The sequence below is a fragment of the Panulirus ornatus genome, chromosome 69 (assembly GCF_036320965.1).
Source record: "Panulirus ornatus isolate Po-2019 chromosome 69, ASM3632096v1, whole genome shotgun sequence".
Taxonomy (NCBI): domain Eukaryota; kingdom Metazoa; phylum Arthropoda; class Malacostraca; order Decapoda; family Palinuridae; genus Panulirus; species Panulirus ornatus.
In genome coordinates this window covers 16,673,409-16,697,083 of record NC_092292.1, presented here as the reverse complement: position 1 = coordinate 16,697,083, position 23,675 = coordinate 16,673,409, and the positions used below count along the sequence as shown (strand labels likewise).

At 40.0% G+C, this 23,675-nt stretch overlaps 1 protein-coding gene across 4 annotated transcripts in view; it reads left to right on the top strand.

Annotated features, from left to right (window-relative positions):
- The window catches only part of LOC139747641 (tetraspanin-1-like), a 245,716-nt gene extending 224,005 nt beyond the window's left edge, over window positions 1-21,711 (top strand). For 2 of the 4 annotated variants that reach the window (XM_071660148.1, XM_071660149.1), the window contains 3 exons: window positions 2,012-2,197; window positions 5,886-6,025; window positions 18,545-18,711. In XM_071660148.1, the coding sequence (XP_071516249.1) occupies window positions 2,012-2,197; window positions 5,886-6,025; window positions 18,545-18,563 (345 nt within the window). In that variant the 3' untranslated portion in view covers window positions 18,564-18,711. Of the gene's footprint in view, window positions 1-2,011; window positions 2,198-5,885; window positions 6,026-18,544 lie in introns of all 4 variants that reach the window. The other 2 variants (XM_071660147.1, XM_071660150.1) reach the window with 2 other exon arrangements.
- The last annotated feature ends 1,964 nt before the right edge of the window (window positions 21,712-23,675 follow it).

Here is a 23,675-nt window from a genome sequence, read left to right as displayed (position 1 = left end):
TTTACACTTGAGTGTCTTTGATGTAGGTAAACGGCGGTCTGGCAACGTTGCCATGGTAAATATTTGCCGTTCGTTTTTAATGACTTTTGCTGAATCGGGCTGTTGGCTAACGGAGGCGAGAATAATAGTAATTATTCGTAATTATTATTTAATCATTTATTGTAATGACGAGGATCGTTTTATTTTTTATATTTAATACTGTTTCACAATGTTTTATTAGTTTGCCTTGTTTTTTTTTTTGCAATACAGGTTTAAGTGTTAGGTTGAGTTTGCAAAGGATGATGAGTTTGTTTCTAACAGAGAGAGAGTATGCACTACCCACGTCCCTACTGTTTGTCGTAGGCTATTAAAGAGTGGCAGGAACTGGGGAGGGGGGGGGGGGAGGAAAGCTGGAAATCCTCCTCCTCCTCCCTCTATTCTAATCTTTTAAGAAGGAAGCAGAAGGAGCCGGGCGGGGATAATCTCTCAAAGGCCAAAGGCTTAGTCGTCTGATCTTAGCCATACCTTTGTGTGTGTGTGTGTGTGTGTGTGTGTGTGTGTGTCATTTTTGTTGTCATGTATCTTTTCTTATTCTAATTATGAGGTTCAGTGCAAGTACAAAGTAAGTAGAACATATTTTCAGTGTCTCTCTCTCACAAACTTCTTGAGAACCTCTCTCTCTCTCTCTCTCTCTCTCTCTCTCAAAAGCTGCGGCATTTGGATGAGTGAGAAAAAAGAACATCTATGACGTCATCCTGAGAAATCTCTTTCTTACACTGCCCAGCGTGACGTCTGCAAAGGCCCCGAAGGACAATTGGTTTTGTGGGCTAAATGTGCCTTGGGTCTCCGGCCAAATGGACAGCAACGAATTCTCTCATAAATTTTGACTTTTTAAGCTGTTTAAGCTTGTACCTCAGTAAGCACCTGCAAGGATGTGTGTGTGTGTGTGTGTGTGTGTGTGTGTGTGTGTGTGTGTGTATTACACTCATGTTGTCCCGTATTATAACCTTGTGTTGACGCGTGTGCCAAATCTTGACCCCAGCCTAAGCCAGATATCCATTTACCCACCAGACCCGAGAGATACATGAATACCTGGCTTTGCTGTGTGGGTTTATGTCATTAAACGACCTTAGGACTCCTTTGTGAAAGAGGTTCTGGAGGCATAATCCTAGGATCCCCCCTTAACCAGGGGCCCATGCAGCTTCAAGGGTTGCGCTACCCTCAGTTCCAGGGACAGGATGGATTCCTGTGAAGCAAGGAGTCCTTTGACGAGGCTGTACTTTCTTTCATCCACTGACATTGATGCAGCGTGAAGATAGTGACTCTTCTTCACTCAAGGTGTAGCCTTAAGCAAATCCCCGGGATGGGACCACTGGTTGAAAAAGGGTGTTGGTATGTGGGTTTTTTTTTTTTTTGTGGGGGTGAGCAGAGGATAATTGAGGGGTACGTGTTTAAGTGTCTTCAGTGTGGAAGGTGCATCTTGGGCACGAGTGGTCATGTGATGTGATGAAATGGTGTTTGTAGGTGTTGGAATGGCGGATGGCGTCGGGAATAGTGAAAGAATAACCCGGTCAGGTCTGGGGAGTGTGGTTTCCGATGGGTGTTCATCGTCCGGTGGGACGATGTTTACGACTGGGTGAGGAGGCTGTTGTTTTGTGCTTGTTGGGTTATTTTGATGTGTACATTGTTTCGTCAGTGTTGTGTTTTGTTGGATTCAAGGGGAAAGTTCGTCGGCTCTCCTGCCACTTTTAGTTAGTGAGTAACCAAATATTTCCTATTTCTCCCACACCTCGTAGTTCCACTTTCCTTCTTCTTCCACAGCTCAAGTGACTTCTTCCAACAGCTCAAGTGTATCTTCCTCCAACAGTTACATCCCTTCTTACTCGAACAACTCAAAAGTTCTACCTCCAGCATTCGCATTCCTCTCCAACAGCTCAAGTATAGTTTCCTCCTACAACCGCTAAGGTGTAGCTTCCTCCAACAAGTCATATGCACCTCTCCTCAACAGCTAATAACTTCCCTTCTCCAACAGCTCAAGTGTTGCGGGGTGAACAACTACACAGACTTCCAGCAAGCGACCATGTGGCAAGCCAACAAGTCCAGCGAGGTTGTGGTGCCTCAAGCCTGTTGCGTCCTGAGGGGTGACCCCATGAAGTTCCTACCCCTGGATCCCCTTTGCACCACCAACCCCAATGATGAAAACTCGTACTACCTCACAGTTAGTGCACCTGCCTTAAGTATGATACTGGTGATTCCTGGGGCTTCCGTAAGTGTGGTGGTGGGGGTTGAATAAGCGGCCTTAAGTATGATCTTGGTGGTTCTTGGGGCTTTTGTTCAGTGTGGTGGGGGTTGATAAGCCGCCGAGGGAGTGGTGGATCTACTGTAGATACGGGTTCTCACCTTTAGAGACATCCATGAAAGCTTTTTGTGGGTTTGGTTGAGCTATTCAAAGTATAAGTAGCTGGATCTAGTAGTGTGCTGGTGTAAGTGCTCGGTAATTGGATATAGTATGTATATAAAGGATTCTGCATGATGGAAATTAAGTAAAGGAAGCAGGAAATTAAGGAATATCACACTTTCTCACTCTCTCTCTAGTGGTTTCTGGAAACTGTAAATCTACTTAAGTTACACAAAAGTATTTTAAGTATTATATGATTTTCTTAGTGACTGGCCTGAGTCGAAGAGATACTTCAGCAAGGAACGTATGAGAAGTTAAGAGTTCCCCTGGTTCTACAGTGTTGTGCTATCTATTGCTTTACCTTGGGCATTGGGTCGTAATAGGTGACGATGGTTTTGGCTATAAGAGCTATATTGTGCCATTGTTAGGGATGAGTTACAGAACTGTGAGTATAGATGGCTTATGATGCCTGAGATGGTGTGGTTTATGGTGCCATGAGTGAGCTGTGGCGCTATGACACGAAATGGGATAAGATGCCATAATGTAGGGCAAGTTAATAGTCTTCCACTTGGAGCAGGTTATGGTGTCTTGACCTGGGCAAGTATTTAGCAGATCATGGCACGTATTCCCTGAGGGCAAGCTATGGCACTATAGCATATAGGTAGGTTATGGGAGTCCTGCCATCATGACTGCCATCTTGACCTATTTTATTGTGTGAATGTCATGGGCTGTCTCTGAATCAGCGTCAGGGTCACTGTTTAGGTCAATGTCAAAGGTCATTGTGAGGGATCAACACTTGATGAGTGCCAGAGGTCATTTTCATCGTCAGGGATCAGTACCAGGTATCAGGGGTCAGTATCAGGGTTAGTGCCAGGGGTCATCACCAGTGGTGAGTGCCAGGATTGATGCCAGGGGATAAGTTCCTGGTCAGTGCCAGATGTATGTACAAGATGGGGGAACTGTGGCTTCTGGTGTAGTGGGTAAAGACAGTACATATCTTAGGGAAATTCATGTTTTTAAAAGTCGGTGAGAGTTTCAAATCAACTAATGGCATCAAGTGTCATATAAGTACATGAGAGACTTACAGCCCCATTACAGGGCAGTAGATCTTGTTATTGGTCTACTCTATGCATTCATGTACACTGGTAGTGTAAATTCATCTTCTAGATGGAGGCTTGTAGGTAGGAAGAGTCATCATTCATCTTTCATAGGATTAGTATCAGAGATAACAAGACAGAGTCATGAAAACATTGGTGAACACACGAGAGTGAAAAGAGGATCGCCTTTGAGGCCACACCAGCTTTCCTAAGTCTAGGTCAGGGTGTCAGAGCCTTTGAGTCGACAGAGTTTGGAACACCAGGCACACAGAATGGTTACCAGAGACATCTTTATTTTGAAGTTTGTGTACCACAGACACAGTTTAGGATTAGTACTTTAGTCCTTGTAAAAGACGTGTATCATGACTAGGATTCAAACCTGTTATCTCCTTGATTTCGACTTCTGCAGTGCAGAGGTCATCATTATCATGGGTCGCTGCTCAGTCGTGTCACAGAGATGACAGATCCTGTTTTCTGAGGGTTGACAAAATGTTGGGATAACTGAGGTAAACTGTGGCCACCTGCTCGTGCTTGCTGTATACAATGGCTTCCCCACACAGTCGGCAGTCTGCAGTAGTAGTGATGCAGGCGCCTTCTCTATAAAGATTGTACCATGAAACAAGCTTCCTGTCTGCTTGTACTGTACTGTGGGCTGGGGGGAAATCGATAGCTTTAATCTGAGTGTTGGTGGCGTGAGGCTGGGTTCTTGACCGTCGCCGGGAGACGGGAGTGGCAGCTATGCTCTAATGAAGACGGCACACACACACACACTTCGATCTATTTTAATGGCAGGTATCTGCCTAACCCACACCAGACCGTGGGAGTTGATGGGCTGGCGTGAGCCGCGCCTGACCCAGACTGGGCTGAGGCACACGCAGCCTGGGGTCACATAAATCACCCCTCGTTAGTAGCAACGTAATATATTCCCCTGTTCATGTGGCTCGAAGCCGTTCTGATGTTTGAATAGGCCAATATGTTCCTGGCTAATTGATTGAAATAGCCACTGTGGGATGCTTTAGCCTTCCCTCGTCTCGTAGATATATCGCTCTTGGGGTCATCGTTCTCAGTGATCTTTGCTGATCCGTGGTATTAGATATGGATTTGTCAAGGAATATGGAAGAATTCTTAGCATTTTCCATCATGCTTTTGTTTTCTCTTCCTTGTCCTTTCCATGGATTTCTAGTTTCGAGAATGTGCCAGAGGAAGACAGTAGTGATATATGTATATTTGTCTGTTGCTCATATTTCTGTGTCATAAGCCTAATTCTGATATGTATGTTGTTCTTGAACTCACTTTCTGTGTGAGAAAATGCTTCATCTGTCAGTCCACTCATAGATTAGTCTTACATGAGAACAGCTGAGCTTCAAGCTTTAATGGTTTGATCCTGTCTCCTGTCATCAAGACTACTCCCCACCTTTATTCAACTATTATAATTTGTGGCACTGGGTTAATATACCTGTAATTGTCAAGCCTATATGAATACCTTTTGGGGGAGGCAAGGTAAAAATTGCCTGAAATTTAAATTTCCAGTGAAAATGCCTGTATAGCATTTGGATGATGATATTGATCAGTATATCTATAAATAGTATTACATGCAGCTAGCACGATGTTCATCCTGAATATGTAAAAAGGATGAAATTGCACATGGTTTGTAAAATACGCAATATTAGAGGTGCAGAAAAGGTGATTTAGATAATTTTGTCCATCTGTTGAGCAAATGTGAATTTGGGATGCATTCTTAACACTGTAAATGGTTGAAGTAGAAATAGTGTTCCTATTTGGTCCAAATTTGCAGAAATAATTTGCCTGAAGGAGTTGGTCTGTCCAGATTTCAGGGGGGCATTTTACCCCCTCGCCTTTTACCCCATTCACCTGTATCTGTAATTAGTGACAGTGCAAGCATGACCTTCAAAATTCAGTATACTACACTGACAGACTCCTGATACATGAGATCCTCAATGTAGTAGTTCCTATAGCTAAAAGATGGTGATGGGGAAGGTCTGTACACAAGGTAATAGCTGGGTAATGATTTTATCCATAGGTCTCTTAAGGTTTCTACAATAAACACTTATATGTGTAGGTCTGTAGGGTTTCATTTGTTAACATTTCTCTTCAGAGGTCTTAAATGCTTTCACCATTTACATTTTTTGATCTTAGAAGAACCCTCAAGCATTGTGATAGCTCATTACATATGGCTGTCAGGTATAATCCCATGGGAAAACACCAAAACAGTGTCGGAATTGGAGGCATTGAGAAAGGAAAAAAACCGTCCTACACAATAGCCTTACAATGCCTAAGTTTCTGTGTCTATATTATAAACGAATATATAATCTTTTTCTTTTAGCCCTGTGAGTGAGTAATGTATGTATATCCTCGCTAATGCTGAGTGGTGTTGGTGGTTCCTCTTCCAGGGCTGTCTGAGTACTCTACAAGAGAATACTTTCTACTACTTGACCCCCATGTTGTCCGTGGCCATCTGCCTTGGGACTCTGCAGCTAATACTCATCACACTCTCATTTTACCTGTGTAGAGCCATTAGCAAGGCTCTCAAGTAAGGGGAAAACACCTTTTGGTTCATCCGCATGAGTTGCCCGCCCGCCCGCCCGCCCGCTCGCTCGCCTTGGCTTGACACGGATTTAGAAAAAAATATATAAATTGAGTGGCAAATGCATGGAAGTTATATTAAAGCAGACATATTGATTTTGCCACTTAAAATTGCTTGCAGGAATAGTTTTGGAATATTGTGAAGATAATTATCTTTTTTTTTATGATGCACGAATTTCATAATGAGTTTATTTCTATTTGAAGTTAATTTGATGTGATTTCCAATAATTTGTCACTTAAGTGCAGTGAAGTGTTTGTTGTCCCCACACATTTAACCCACCCTACACAATCCCCCTCCATCCACATCCATACCCCAACCCAAAAACCCTCTAGCAAGATAGCATTTGAGCTTTTACCTTTAAAACCCCACAGATATTTACCCTGTGAGATGCCAGACTATCTGTGTGAAGAAGGAGTTTGCCCCATGCTCACAAAAGACAGATATTCATGCTTCCATGTGAGAGGGTCCAATTCTCACTGCATCAAAACAGGAAAATAAGCATTACATGCACCATGAGTTCATGCATGGCTTATCTTATTTTTCAGAGTAACTTACGGCGTTGCACAGCAGCACTCTGAGTGCATTACGGTGCATGCCTGTGCGTGACTGCATAATGGTTCATATATGTATGCTTGTGTGTGTCTATGTGTGTGCGTGTTTGATGGTGCATGCAAATGTGTGACTGCGTGTGCTCCTGCATATTGTGGTGCATGTGAGCGTATGTGACAATGCATGTATGGGTGTGAGTGTGTGTGCATGGAAATGCACGTGGATGTGTGTATGTGATGGACTGTGTTTACCAAGCATGGTAAATCCTGCATTTGCATTCCACGCAGGTCAGTACACCATTGATGACATAATATTGGTAAGCGCTAGCCAAAATGCACTCAAACTTACTTACACATTCACACACAAGTTGCCAGTATTCTCACACCAGTGAGCCAAGACCTGAAAAAGTCATTTGAAAAGAAGGTAAAATGGTGTCTTAGATTAGTCTCAGTAACTCAATGAGAAGATTGTAACCGAACCTGCAATAAGGCTGAAAAGCATATGAAAAAGTGTAATGAATGAACATGGCACAAGAGGCAGCTTCCCATCCAGTGAGAATGAAACCAGAGGAATAAGCAAAAGAGAAAAAAGTCTTGGTTAAAATCACTTATACAAATACAGACAGATCAGAAGGGAATGAGAAGGAACATGAACTTAGGGATCAAGAGGACACTGTAAAGGCTAAAATCATTGAGGATGTCAATTCTTGTGTGTATTTTTCCCCCCAGAGAAGACAGAGGAGGGGAACACTAACCCCACTGGTAACTTTTAAACAAAACCTTATAGGAAAAAAAATATGATTTATGCAATTTGCATAGTAACCTGATAGTGTGTAGTTTTCTGAGTTCAGAAGAAAAATGTTCTTTTTGACAAAAATAATAAGAAAAATGATTTAAATGGTGCTAGATGCATTAAGTGTAGCCAAGTAAATTACATTTGCCCTGTACTGGACTATGCTGCCTACAACAGTCCAGTCTCTTTATTTGAGAAGCCATATAGAACTATGGGTAATAGTTTCATAGGAGTGCAACAAGAACAATACCAAACTTGAGTAGAATGGGCTACAGAGATAGGGAGGGAAGCCCAACATTTGAAGAAAGAAAAATAAGGGTAGTGATGATAGCTGCACGGGAATTCCTAAGAGGGCATGACAGCAATAACATAAAACTATTCTTTAATACTAGAATAAAGTTTAGAACAAGAAGACACAGTAAGAAGTCAGGAAAGAGAGGTATGCAGAGAAGTATACAGAAAGCATTTCTTCAGCAACAGTGTTTTGGATTCCTGTAACAAGCTAGACCAAGAAGAGGTGTAAATGCATGAACCAGAGGAAAATTCAAGGACCTATATGATTTAAATGCATAAATAAGAGGTGGAGCTCTGTGTGTGTAAAGATCCCTAACCTTACACATACCATCCCATGTATATAAAGAGGTAATGATAACACCTACACACACACACACACAGCCACTTGGTTAGCGTTACTGACCTATGAGTCAGCACAGGCTCACATGGTTATGAATTTTGGGTGCAGCAGTCAGCCCACACCCAACCAAGGTGTTCATCCTTACTTCTGGACTCATCACTAAATGGATACTTGGCTAACACTAGCATATATGTGTGTGTGTGTGTGTGTGTGTGTGTGTGTGTGTGTGTGTTTACATGTACAAAGATGTGGTAGACATTTATCATTAAGAAACAACATGTGTGTAAAACTCTTGCCCCATGACACATGAATATTAATGACAAACACAGCTTTTTGAGAGATTCAGTATCCCAAAAGCAGCTTGAGTTCCATCCATAGCATTTTGTAGATCAGTTCTTTGATTTATAGATATCTGAAGTGAGTAGTAACATTCCACTCATAGGTAACCTGTTAGAATTTTTCCCTGAAGAAAGTTATTTCCCTGATATATATATATATATATATATATATATATATATATATATATATATATTTTTTTCTTTCATACTGTTCGCCATTTCCCGCATTAGCGAGGTAGCGTTAAGAACAGAGGACTGGGCCTTTGAGGGAATATCATCACCTGGCCCCCTTCTCTGTTCCTTCTTTTGGAAAAAAAAAAAAAAATGAGAGGGGAGGATTTCCAGCCCCCCGCTCCCTTCCCTTTTAGTCGCCTTCTACGACACGCGAGGTAGTGCAAGGAAACAAACAAAAGAAGGGCCCAACCCACCCGCATACACATGTATATACATACACGTCCACAAACGCGAATATACATACCTATACATCCCAATGTATACATATATATACACACACACACATATACATATATACACATGTACATAATTCATACTGTCTGCCTTTATTCATTCCCATCGCTACCTCGCCACACATGAAATAACAACCCCCTCCCCCCTCATGTGTGCGAGGTAGCGCAAAGAAAGGACAACAAAGGCCACATTCGCTCACACTCAGTCTCTAGCTGTCATATGATAATGCACCGAAACCACAGCTCCTTTTCCACATTCAGGCCCCACAGAACCTTCATGGTTTACCCCAGACGCTTCACATGCCCTGGTTCAATCCATTGACAGCAAATTGACCACGGTATACCACATCGTTCCAATTCACTCTATTCCTTGCATACCTTTCACCCTCCTGCATATTCAGGCCCCGATCCCTCAAAATCTTTTTCACGCCATCCTTCCACCTCCACTTTGGTCTCGTACTTCTCGTTTTTTCCACCTCTGACACATATATCCTCTTTGTCAATCTTTCCTCACTCATTCTCTCCATGTGACCAAACCATTTCAAAACACCCCCTTCTGCTCTCTCAACCACACTCTTTTTATTACCACACATCTCTCTTACCCTTTCATTACTTACTCGATCAAACCACCTCACACCACATATTGTCCTTAAATATCTCATTTCCAGCACATCCACCCTCCTCCTCCACACAACTCTATCTATAGCCCACGCCTCACAACCATATAATATTGTTGGAACCACTATTCCTTCAAACATACCCAGTTTTGCTTTCCGAGATAACATTCTCGACGTCCAAACATTTTTCAACGCTCCCAGTACTTTTGCCCCCTCCTCCACCCTATGATTCACTTTCGCTTCCATGGTTCCATCCACTGCCAAATCCACTCCCAGATATCTAAAACACTTCACTTCCTCCAGTTTTTCTCCATTCAAACTCACCTCCCAATTGACTGTCCCTTAACCCTACCGTACCTAATAACCTTGCTCTTATTCACATTTACTCTCAGCTTTCCTCTTTCACACACTTCACCAAACTCAGTCACCAGCTTCTGCAGTTTCTCACCCAAATCAGCCACCAGCACTGTATCATCAGCAAACAACAACTGACTCAGTTCCCAAGCTCTCTCATCCACAACAGACTCAATACTTGCCCCTCTTTCCAAAACTCTTGCATTAACCTCCCTAACAACCCCATCCATAAACAAATTAAACAACCATGGAGACATCACGCAACCCTACCGCAAACCAACATTCACTGAGAACCAATCACTTTCCTCTCTTCCTACACGTACACATGCCTTTCATCCTCAATAAAACTTTTCACTGCTTCTAACAACTTACCTCCCACACCGTATATTCTTAATACCTTCCACAGAGCCTCTCTATCAACTCTATCATATGCCTTCTCCACATCCATAAATGCTACATACAAATCAATTTGCTTTTCTAAGTATTTCTCACATACATTTTTCAAAGCAAACACCTGATCCACACATCCTCTACCACTTCTGAAACCACACTACTCTTCCCCAATCTGATGCTCTATACATGCCTTCACCCTCTCAATCAATACTCTCCCATATAATTTCCCAGGATACTCAACAAACTTATACCTCTGAAATTTGAGCATTCACTTTTATCCCCTTTGCCTTTGTACAATGGCACCATGAGTCATACATACATAAAATAACCTTACCAACCAGTCAACACTACAGTCACCCCCTTTTTTAATAAATTCCACTGCAATACCATCCAAACCCGCTGCCTTGCCAGCTTTCATCTTCCGCAAAGCTTTTACTACCTCTTGTCTGTTTACCAAATCATTTTCCCTAACCCTCTCACTTTGCACACCACCTCGACCAAAACACTATATCTGCCACTCTATCATCAAACACATTCAACAAACCTTCAAAATATTCACTCCATCTCCTCACATCACCACTACTTATCACCTCCCCATTAGCCCCCTTCACTGAAGTTCCCATTTGTTCCCTCGTCTTACGCACTTTACTTACCTCCTTCCAAAACATCTTTTTATTCTCCCTAAAATTTAATGATACTCTCTCACCCCAACTCTCATTTGCCCTCTTTTTCACCTCTTGCACCTTTCTCTTGACCTCCTGCCTCTTTATTTTATACATCTCCCAGTCATTTGCATTATTTCCCTGCAAAAATCGTCCAAATGCCTCTCTCTTCTCTTTCACGAATAATCTTACCTCTTCATCCCACCAGTCACTGCCCTTTCTAATCTGCCCACCTCCCACGCTTCTCATGCCACAAGCATCTTTTGCGCAAGCCATCACTGCTTCCCTAAATACATTCCATTCCTCCCCCACTCCCCTTACGTCCTTTGTTTTCACCTTTTTCCATTCTGTACTCAGTCTCTCCTGGTACTTCCTCACACAAGTCTCCTTCCCAAGCTCACTTACTCTCACCACTATCTTTACCCCAACATTCGATCTTCTTTTCAGAAAACCTCTACAAATCTTCACCTTGACCTCCACAAGATAATGATCAGACATCCCTCCAGTTGCATCTCTCAGCACATTAACATCCAAAAGCCTCTCTTTCGTGCACCTATCAATTAACACGTAATCCAATAACGCTCTCTGGCCATCTCTCCTAGTTACGTACATATACTTATGTATATCTCTCTTTTTAAACCAGGTATTCCCAATCACCAGTCCTTTTTCAGCACAAAAATCTACAAGATCTTCACCATTTCCATTTACAACACTGAACACCCCATGTACACCAATTAATCCCTCAACTGCCACATTACTCACCTTTGCATTTATATATATATATATATCTTTCTTTTCTTTTAAACTATTCGCCATTTCCCGCATTAGCGAGGTAGCGGTAAGAACAGAGGACTGGGCCTTTTTTGGAATATCCTCACCTGGCCCCCTCTGTTCCTTCTTTTGGAAAATTAAAAAAAAACGAGAGGGGAGGATTTCCAGCCCCCCACTCCCTCCCCTTTTAGTCGCCTTTTACGACACAGGGAATACGTGGGAAGTATTCTTAATCCCCTATCCCCAGGGATAATATATATTTTTTTTTCTTGCTTTGTCGCTGTCTCCCGCGTTTGCAAGGTAGCGCAAGGAAACAGACGAAAGAAATGGCCCAACCCACCCCCATACACATGTATATACATACGTCCACACACGCAAATATACATACCTACACAGCTTTCCATTGTTTACCCCAGACGCTTCACATGCCCTGATTCAATCCACTGACAGCACGTCAACCCCGGTATACCACATCGATCCAATTCACTCTATTCCTTGCCCTCCTTTCACCCTCCTGCATGTTCAGGCCCCGATCACACAAAATCTTTTTCACTCCATCTTTCCACCTCCAATTTGGTCTCCCACTTCTCCTCGTTCCCTCCACCTCTGACACATATATCCTCTTGGTCAATCTTTCCTCACTCATTCTCTCCATGTGCCCAAACCATTTCAAAACACCCTCTTCTGCTCTCTCAACCATGCTCTTTTTATTTCCACACATCTCTTTCACCCTTACGTTACTTACTTGATCAAACCACCTCACACCACACATTGTCCTCAAACATCTCATTTCCAGCACATCCATCCTCCTGCGCACAACTCTATCCATAGCCCACGCCTCGCAACCATACAACATTGTTAGAACCACTATTCCTTCAAACATACCCATTTTTGCTTTCCGAGATAATGTTCTCGACTTCCACACACTCTTCAAGGCTCCCAGAATTTTCGCCCCCTCCCCCACCCTATGATCCACTTCCACTTCCATGGTTCCATCCGCTGCCAGATCCACTCCCAGATATCTAAAACACTTTACTTCCTCCAGTTTTTCTCCATTCAAACTTACCTCCCAATTGACTTGACCCTCAACCCTACTGTACCTAATAACCTTGCTCTTATTCACATTTCCTCTTAACTTTCTTCTTTCACACACTTTACCAAACTCAGTCACCAGCTTCTGCAGTTTCTCACATGAATCAGCCACCAGCGCAGTATCATCAGCGAACAACAACTGACTCACTTCCCAAGCTCTCTCATCCCCAACAGACTTCATACTTGCCCCTCTTTCCAAAACTCTTGCATTCACCTCCCTAACAACCCCATCCATAAACAAATTAAACAACCATGGAGACATCACACACCCCTGCCGCAAACCTACATTCACTGAGAACCAATCACTTTCCTCTCTTCCTACACGTACACATGCCTTACATCCTCGATAAAAACTTTTCACTGCTTCTAACAACTTGCCTCCCACACCATATATTCTTAATACCTTCCACAGAGCATCTCTATCAACTCTATCATATGCCTTCTCCAGATCCATAAATGCTACATACAAATCCATTTGCTTTTCTAAGTATTTCTCACATACATTCTTCAAAGCAAACACCTGATCCACACATCCTCTACCACTTCTGAAACCACACTGCTCTTCCCCAATCTGATGCTCTGTACATGCCTTCACCCTCTCAATCAATACCCTCCCATATAATTTACCAGGAATACTCAACAAACTTATACCTCTGTAATTTGAGCACTCACTCTTATCCCCTCTGCCTTTGTACAATGGCACTATGCACGCATTCCGCCAATCCTCAGGCACCTCACCATGAGTCATACATACATTAAATAACCTTACCAACCAGTCAATAATACAGTCACCCCCTTTTTTAATAAATTCCACTGCAATACCATCCAAACCTGCTGCCTTGCCGGCTTTCATCTTCCGCAAAGCTTTCACTACCTCTTCTCTGTTTACCAAATCATTTTCCCGAACCCTCTCACTTTGCACACCACCTCGACCAAAACACCCTATATCTGCCACTCTATCCTCAAACACATTCAACAAACCTTCAAAATACTCACTCCATCTCCTTCTCACATCACCACTACTTGTTATCACCTCCCCATTTGCGCCCTTCACTGAAGTTCCCATTTGCTCCCTTATCTTACGCACTTTATTTACCTCCTTCCAGAACATCTTTTTATTCTCCCTAAAATTTAATGATACTCTCTCACCCCAACTCTCATTTGCCCTCTTTTTTACCTCTTGCACCTTTCTCTTGACCTCCTGTCCCTTTCTTTTATACATCTCCCACTCAATTGCATTTTTTCCCTGCAAAAATCGTCCAAATGCCTCTCTCTTCTCTTTCACTAATAATCTTACTTCTTCATCCCACCACTCACTACCCTTTCTAATCAACCCACCTCCCACTCTTCTCATGCCACAAGCATCTTTTGGGATGTATTTAGGGAATCAGTGATGAATTGCGCAAAAGATAATATATGTTTATGGATGGGGTTGTTAGGGAGGTAAATGCAAGAGTTTTGGAAAGAGGGGCAAGTATGAAGTCTGTTGGGGATGAGAGAGCTTGGGAAGTGAGTCAGTTGTTGTTCGCTGATGATACAGCGCTGGTGGCTGATTCATGTGAGAAACTGCAGAAGCTGGTGACTGAGTTTGGTAAAGTGTGTGGAAAAAGAAAGTTAAGAGTAAATGTGAATAAGAGCAAGGTTATTAGGTACAGTAGGGTTGAGGGTCAAGTCAATTGGGAGGTGAGTTTGAATGGAGAAAAACTGGAGGAAGTGAAGTGTTTTAGATATCTGGGAGTGGATCTGGCAGCGGATGGAACCATGGAAGCGGAAGTGGATCATAGGGTGGGGGAGGGGGCGAAAATTCTGGGGGCCTTGAAGAATGTGTGGAAGTCGAGAACATTATCTCGGAAAGCAAAAATGGGTATGTTTGAAGGAATAGTGGTTCCAACAATGTTGTATGGTTGCGAGGCGTGGGCTATGGATAGAGTTGTGCGCAGGAGGATGGATGTGCTGGAAATGAGATGTTTGAAGACAATGTGTGGTGTGAGGTGGTTTGATCGAGTAAGTAACGTAAGGGTAAGAGAGATGTGTGGAAATAAAAAGAGCGTGGTTGAGAGAGCAGAAGAGGGTGTTTTGAAGTGGTTTGGGCACATGGAGAGAATGAGTGAGGAAAGATTGACCAAGAGGATATATGTGTCGGAGGTGGAGGGAACGAGGAGAAGAGGGAGACCAAATTGGAGGTGGAAAGATGGAGTGAAAAAGATTTTGTGTGATCGGGGCCTGAACATGCAGGAGGGTGAAAGGAGGGCAAGGAATAGAGTGAATTGGAGCGATGTGGTATACCGGGGTTGACGTGCTGTCAGTGGATTGAATCAAGGCATGTGAAGCGTCTGGGGTAAACCATGGAAAGCTGTGTAGGTATGTATATTTGCGTGTGTGGACGTATGTATATACATGTGTATGGGGGGGGTTGGGCCATTTCTTTCGTCTGTTTCCTTGCGCTACCTCGCATACGCGGGAGACAGCGACAAAGTATAAAAAAAAAAAAAAAAAATATATATATATATATATATATATATATATATATATATATATATATATATATATTTTTTTTTTTTTTTAAAAAAAAAAAAAAAAAAAAAAAAAAAAATATATATATATATATATATATATATATATATTAGGGGATTAAGAATACTTCCCATGTATTCCCTGCGTGTCGTAGAAGGCGACTAAAAGGGGAGGGAGCGGGGGGCTGGAAATCCTCCCCTCTCGTTTTTTTTTTTTTTAATTTTCCAAAAGAAGGAACAGAGGGGGCCAGGTGAGGATATTCCAAAAAAGGCCCAGTCCTCTGTTCTTAACGCTACCTCGCTAACGCGGGAAATGGCAAATAGTTTGAAAAAAAAAAAAAAAAAAAAATATATATATATATATATATATATATATATATATATATATATATATATATATATATATATATTTTCCCTGGGGATAGGGGAGAAAGAATACTTTCCACGTATTCCATGCGTGTCGTAGAAGGCGACTAAAAGGGAAGGGAGCGGGGGGCTGGAAATCCTCCCTTCTCTCTTTTTTTTTTTTTTTCCCCCCCCCAAAGGAAGGAACAGAGAAGGGGGCTGGATGAGGATGTTTCCTCAGAGGCCCAGTCCTCTGTTCTTAACGCTACCTCGCTGACACGGGAAATGGCAAATAGTATGAAAGAAAAAGATATATATTACATGACAGTTAGAGATTGAGTGTGAACGAATGGGGCCTTTGTTGTCTTTTTCTAGCGCTTCCTCGCACACATGAGGGGGGAGGGGGTTGTTATTCCATGTGTGGCGAGGTGGCGATGGGAATGAATAAAGGCAGACAGTATGAATTATGTACATGTGTATATATGTATGTCTGTGTGTGTATATATATGTGTACATTGAGATGTATAGGTATGTATATTTGCATGTGTGGACATGTATGTATACACATGTGTATGTGGGTGGGTTGGGCCATTCTTTCGTCTGTTTCCTTGCGCTACCTCGCTAACGCGGGAGACAGCGACAAAGCAAAATAAATAAAAAAAATATATATATATATATATATATATATATATATATATATATATATATATATATATATATATATATAAAGCAAAAACTAAAATCCCCTAAAATTCATCTTTTGATAAGTATGACATTAAAAGAAACCTGCCCTCCTTTCCTTTCATCATGATAGTACTACAGTTTCAGACCTGCCTATCAGCTGATTATGATGGCTTGCTCCCCACAGATATAAATGTAAAATGCAATCACTTCACATCATTGTTCATATTTGATCTGTCGTGAAGGTTTTTTTTAAGTATATCTTTGGCGACTTGAAAAAAATATATGTAATGCTGCTTCGGCTTCAAGGTGAGGTGTTTTTCTCTGGATGAGATGTTGTGACCCTTGAGTATGATGATATGACCCTTAAGGGTCAGGTCAGAGTCCAGGTCATCATATACAAGGATCGCATCATCGTACTCATGGAGTTAAAATTTTCCAGTTACCAGTCCATTTTCCTTTTACTTCACACAGATATTTCTCTCTACCATACAGTTCATGGGTAATTAGTCCTATCAGGATTTATAGTCATAGGAGGACAACTCAATGTCTATAGCAGTTGATACACAGGCTTTGGCCAAAGAAACACTCATGCATTATCCAGGACTAAGGCCACTGACAAAGTATACACTACTTTATGTGTGTATTTCCCTGCAGAAACATTGCAAAATGTCATTGTATTTGGTAGTTCCTTTTGGGAAGTGTTGGAGGCCTTAGAAACCCCGACAGGTTGGGGTTTCTACAAGATTCAAAACAACAGACAGACAGACAGACAGTTACCATGAGGTTTAATGTGAGGCAAAAGGTGTTCATACAAGTATCTGTGGTTATTCAAGAGGTGAGACTTACACTAGATGCTGGAGTGAGTCATACTTGGAGGTGTTGTGCGGCAGCCGTAAGGGCACCTTGTTCCTTTGTGATGTTGGTACAGCAAAGTGAGAATATCTTTTGAAAAGATCACTGTGGACATTCACAATCATGAGCATGATTCTGATGCATAACTAAGACCCTTTGCAACAGAGCTGGTCTGAGCATGAGGTTTTGTCTAAATAGCGGATTGTATCTGCATGCTTTTAGCTGATTAAGGCACTCCAACTGGTAGCTTCACAAAATGACTTAGGTGTTGAAAAACAATGATTGAACCCCATTTAGAAGAGTTGGTAGGGTGTGAGGCTTTTTAGTGTCACTCCATTGGTAGACGTGTAATTTTAGTCCCTCAACCTTCAAATAGAGGAGCAATGTTAGCAGCATATGAGTTAATGAAGGTTTATACATGAATACCCTTTTTTAGCATAGACATGTATTATTTTCTGTATTTTGTATATTGTTGATGTTGGTATACTTTGGTTAGCTACAGATTTAGGAAACACGAAGTTGCCATCAAAGGCCTAACCAGCAAATCCTACCATGTGTCAAAAGTCACGTCCCCCCATCTGCACTATATTTCCTTCTTCCAAGATTGTAGCCCTAGCCTTATAAAATAATCTTTGATCCTATTCTGTACAGATATAAACAAAAGAAAATGAGTCCATGAGCAACTGTAATAAGTCATACTGCATACCACACAGTAATTACGATAATTTCAATTTATCTAAGTACAGCTGTTTATGCAAAAGGTCGATTGGAAAGGGTTACATTCCCTGCCTCACAGATATACATGCGAAACTGGTTCCAGCTCTCACTCAGAATCTTGGAGGACTTCATAAATTGTTGTGATAGCAGCATCACTACAGATATTGTATATTATAACTTTTGCAAACATTTTTGCTTTCTCTCTTCCACCACTTTCTCTGAAATATGTGTGGCCTATACTTGGCCTATTCTGAAACTGCTTTTGCATATTTTTTTTACTGCTCTATTGAGGGTATCTGCAACAAGCTCTTATTATACTGTTACAATGGACGAGCATAAATTTAGATCCTATTCATAACATATTAATGAAGATATTAAAACCTACTTTGGTAATACTGTAAAAGAACCGCACAGTTAGAAAATATATTTCATGCTATCAAGGGATATGCATTTTGACATGCTAAGAGGTAATTTGCCAAGTATTCTTGAAGGTGAGTTTTCCTTTATTGAATAATACGTTAACTTGTAACCTTCTAATGGAATTTTAATTTATATCTAATTGCTGTAGATAATTATTCATTATATACAGCTGTCACCTTTTGAAGTTTATGGGTACCTTATTAATGTAGACAAGTTCCTGCAGCAGTGCTCACAGCACGACTAAAAATGCTTCCATTTTCTCCAGGGTTGCTACGGTAGACTGATGCAGTGGGTGGAAAACCATGTCAACGTGCTCATGGGGATTGGCATCGGTGTGGGCCTCACTGAACTTCTCTCAATGGCGTTTGCCTTCTGTCTGTGTTCTTCTCTGGGTCACAAGATCAAGTGACGCCAGCAACAGCATGAGCAACAGCTCAGCACTGACTAGCAGAAACAAATATGCCATCAACGATCTTGACAGTGATTGAGTCATTGTAACATTCTGGGAGGAGGAAAAGGACATGGTGTTTATAAAGGCCATTTGGACTGAATGGATCAAATTATACAAGGGAAAGAGGACAGTGTTTAAACAAGTATCCACATAAAACAGTACTGTGTGTCTGTAATTTACAATATATTCATCCAGCTTTACAATTAAATATTGGTTTACACGTAAATCACAGAAAAAGAAACTATATGTTTACTTTTGAACATGAAAGAGTAAAGATTTCTTAGAATTAGAATAATAAAATATGAAATTTATTCTATTTTACTAACTGTTAAGAGTAAATTGCACCAACCTTCCCAGGAACTTGACATATCGTCTCACCATCCATGTTCACTAAGACTTGGATGTAAGAAACAAGATACGGCACCTTCATTGAGGTAGAACACCAAGAAAGTTTCCCCACCCTTTGTGAAGACCTTAAGTTTTTCTCTTTTGCTTTCCCTTTTCCTCTTTCCTATCCCTTAGTTCACTTTTTTTGCCTCATCCCATTATCTCATACTGTTCTTCAGTTCCTACCTCTTACCTTACATTCCTTTTGCCATAGTCCACATCCTCTCCATTGACCCTTTATCCTGTGTATTTCCACCTTCCCTTCCCTGTTATTCCACCAAGTGAAAAAAGACTGATCAATTGTATTTTGCCATCACCCCATCTGGGAATAGGACCAAACAGAGTTGCCCCTCTGGCCAGTACAATTTGTTACAAAAGAGTATATCCATTTTCCAAAGTGAAAAGTGAAATCCTTGAACACAACATATTAGATGAATTATCGAGGAAATTATATTACTCATGGTTTATACGTAAATGGTCCATTAGTATATCTATTTATATGCAGTATAAGGGTAAATGAATGTGGATTTTTATTGAATTCACTATATTCAATTCAGTCTAATGTAGTAAGGACACTTTTTTCCTTTTTAACAGTGCTTGAATATTTAGCGAGTTACAGAGTACATATATAAATATTTAAAAAAACATTTATTGGCTTTTATGAAGATTGTACAGTAGTGTCAGAGATGTGAAGGCACCATAAATGAAGTTTTCTTGAAGACTGCATTTACAGTATCTCATAGTGAACTACCTCTTGTATGCCAAGATATTTATGTGTTTTGTAATTCTTTTATGAATGAAGTACATAGTGACCATTTGTTGAAATAGGCATTCAGGAGTCAGTGTAATTAGATATGATTATCAGCATGATCTTCTTGATTTCTTCTTTTTTACCTAAATGTATAAAGTTGGTGTACTATTTGCTGTGTATCAGCATTAGAGTAATTGATAATACCTTCATATTGCATGTTTAGCACAAGGGGAGGAAGAAGGAGGAGTCCATTAAATTGTGTTTTGTTTCCTATTCAGTTTTATATATTTTGAAGATTTCTTTCAGAGCGTGATCTGTTATGTAACTGTCTTTGGAGGTTCTGGTATATACAGCAAAGTAGATTAAGTAATATTTTTTGCTACAGATAATTGCATTGGTATGATTTACATAGCAGTGATAGATTTTCTATATGTGATAAAATCTTGTAGTATAGCATGAAAAGATCTTTAGTATATAGCAATAATTTATATATGGTAGTTTTTATTAAAAAGAATTTAAATGGAAGTAAGGTGATGATAGAATGTCTGTGATGTACAGTTTCACACTAAGCTGAAATACTGTTCATTTTCAAACTAGATATATTTGAGAGAATACCTTATCTGTATAATGATGTAATATGCAGCACACAGTTGGTTATATTTTTCCAAGTTAAATGTGTCTTTCATCACTTTTTTTGTAAAAATGTATGTATCTGTGTTTTGATTATGAGCACACTGTTGTCTGTTTGATAATATTGTTTAACTCAGAACAGTACAAACTTAGTTTTGCTTGACCAGCCAAATTTAAGAATGTCTACATCCCCTCTCTTGATCTCTAAACTTAGTTTTCAAGTCAAGACATTTCTGTCTGTTGAACTCCATTTTTGTTGCAAGGGTCTAAGTGCTGTTGAATTAAGCCTTTTGTATGATAATGGTGATGATGAAGATGTCTTTGAAAATAATATCTTCATTTTAATCCATTCCTAAACCATGAGGTAAATCTTACCTTTGAGCATGGAAGCATGTGATTCTTATCATATGGAATACATTCATATTCACCCTGTTGATTTGTAACAGTTGAGCTGTGTTGAAATGGATTATGTTGCAAACATAATACATTTCCAACAGAATATGTATCAAATGTAACAAATTTCAAATATCTAGCTATACACATAGAAAGTTTCAAATTGTCCACCCAAGCTTAGTGGAACTTTAATAGGATTTTTCTAGCGAGAACCATTCACATGTGATGGCATCTTCCAGGTACTTGTAATATAATCTTCAGAGCCTGTTGCCAGCTTTCTGGCAAGGGTCTCACATGGTGACCCACCCAGTCCACAACACAGGGCTGTGATATCTCATTTTGAGCTCATGATGGAGGAGAGTCACAGAAGTATCCAGAGCTCCATCTATAACTGTGTCGTCTTGTACACATTAGTGTGCTTTATTTTGAATTGCCAGTATGTCTGTGTTTCTGAATGTGTAAATATTTGAAAAGCATATTATAAGGCAAAGATGTCCATGCTATTGTTGTAGTTTTCCTAATGATGTGTTGTAATTTAAAGAAGTTTCAGGAGCACAATTACCTCTGTTGCTGCTTCACCTGATACAGTACTGTGTGATAACTGGAGATCAACTGTCCTGTGCTATGGTACTGGTGTGTCGTTGATGTACTGTGTGAACCTGACTGTTCTGGGGAGTCATATTTGAATATGTGAGGATATATTGATGTGGTGTGATCTGCTGAAGGCACTGTCATATTCTTTGATAACACTTGCTTAACAGTTGGTTAAATGTACTAGTGTATTCAGATATCTTTGATAATAAAATACTGTTAATGATAAGTCAGAGGAGTTTGACTGACTTTTTGATGTAATTTTATCTTCCAGATGAAACTGAGATTACTGAGAAGGGTAGGAAGTTTCAGTGGGTATGTAAAGGAGGGAGTTAATTATGTCCTATAATCACTGTGCATGGGATGCCCCTATATGCACTGTCCATGAGTACTGTTTCTAGCCAGTTAATGTCTACTGTGGACTTCAGCTTCCACATACACTGTCATATCAATGTTGCATGAACTGTATTGGTGTGAAACATAAATATGATGCTTCTTTGATTGGTTCTCAGTGAAGGTCTTGTGCGACAGGGATGTGTGATGTTACCATGGTTATTTAATTAGCTTATATATGGGTTGGTTAGGGAGCTAAAAGCAAGAGTTTTGGAGAGAGGGGTGAGTCTCCAGTCAATTGGAGATGAGAGGACCTGGAGAGTGGGTCAGTTATTGTTTGCTGATGATAAAGCTCTAGTTGGTCACAGTTAAAATCATTAAAATCTGAAGTTGAAAATCTGAGCCTTGGATTTTTCTTGATTTATTTCAAAAATGGATTTTCTTGAGAATTTTAGATTAATTATAATATAATTAGTATGCTGATTACTCGCTAATTACACGAATTTTTGAGTTTTGACCATAGATTCGTATTCAGCATACCTAAAAGCATCTATCCTGAAATTCTCAAGAAAATCCATTTTTTTGAAAAGTCAAGAAAAATCCAAGGCGTTGCATTTTGCTCAGATTTTCAACTTCTTCAGATTTTCATTTTTCTTGATTTTTTTCCAAAAATGGATTTTCTTGATAATTTCAGGATAGATGCTTTTAGGTATGCTGAATCTATGGTCAAAACCCAAAAATTTGTGTAATTAGTCGAGTAATCAGCATACTAATTATTTTTTTTTTTTTTTTTTTTTTTTTTATACTTTGTCGCTGTCTCCCGCATTAGTATTGCAAAATGCAGTCATTTGACTTGAAATACTTAATCAGTATGTAAAATAACACCTACACCCATATTTTTATGAAAATCTGAAGAAGTTGAAAATCTGAGCAAAATGCCAGGCATAGCTATATATACAAAGCCTGGGATTTTTCTTGATTTTTTTCAAAAAAATGGATTTTCTTGAGAATTTCAGGATAGATGCTTTTAGGTATGCTGAATACGAATCTATGGTCAAAACACAAAAATTCGTGTAATTAGTCGAGTAATCAGCATACTAATTATATTATAATTAATCTAGGGGGTAATTAAAGGCATTAATATTGCGAAATGCAGTCATTTGACTTGAAATACATAATCAGCATGTAAAATTACATCTATACCCAGATTTTCATTAAAATCTGAAGGAGCTGAAAATCTGAGCAAAATACCTCGTATTGTAGCAGGGGATTTTTCTTGATTTTTTTCAAAAAATGGATTTTCTTGAGAATTTCAGGAAAGATGCTTTTGCGTACGCTAAATATGAATCTATGGTCAAAATCCAAAAATTTGTGTAATTGGTCGAGTAATCAGAATACTAATTATATTATAATTAATCTAGGGGGTAATTAAAAGCATTAATATTCCGAAATGAAGTCATTTGACTTGAAATACTTAATCATCATGTAAAATGACATCTATACCCAGATTTTCTTTAAAATCTGAAGAAGTTGAAAATCTGAGCAAAATGCCCGGCTATAGCCTGGGATCTTTCTTGATTTTTTTCAAAAAAATGGATTTTCTTGAGAATTTCCGGATAGATGCTTTTATGTATGCTGAATACGAATCTATGGTCAAAACCCATAAATTCGTGTAATTGAGTAATCAGCATACTAATTACATTATAATTAATCTAGGGGTAATTAAAGGCATTAATATTGCGAAATGCAGTCATTTGACTTGAAATACTTAATCAGTATGTAAAACAACATCTATACACACATTTTCATTAAAATCTGAAGAAGTTGAAAATCTGAGCAAAATGCCTGGCTATATATATA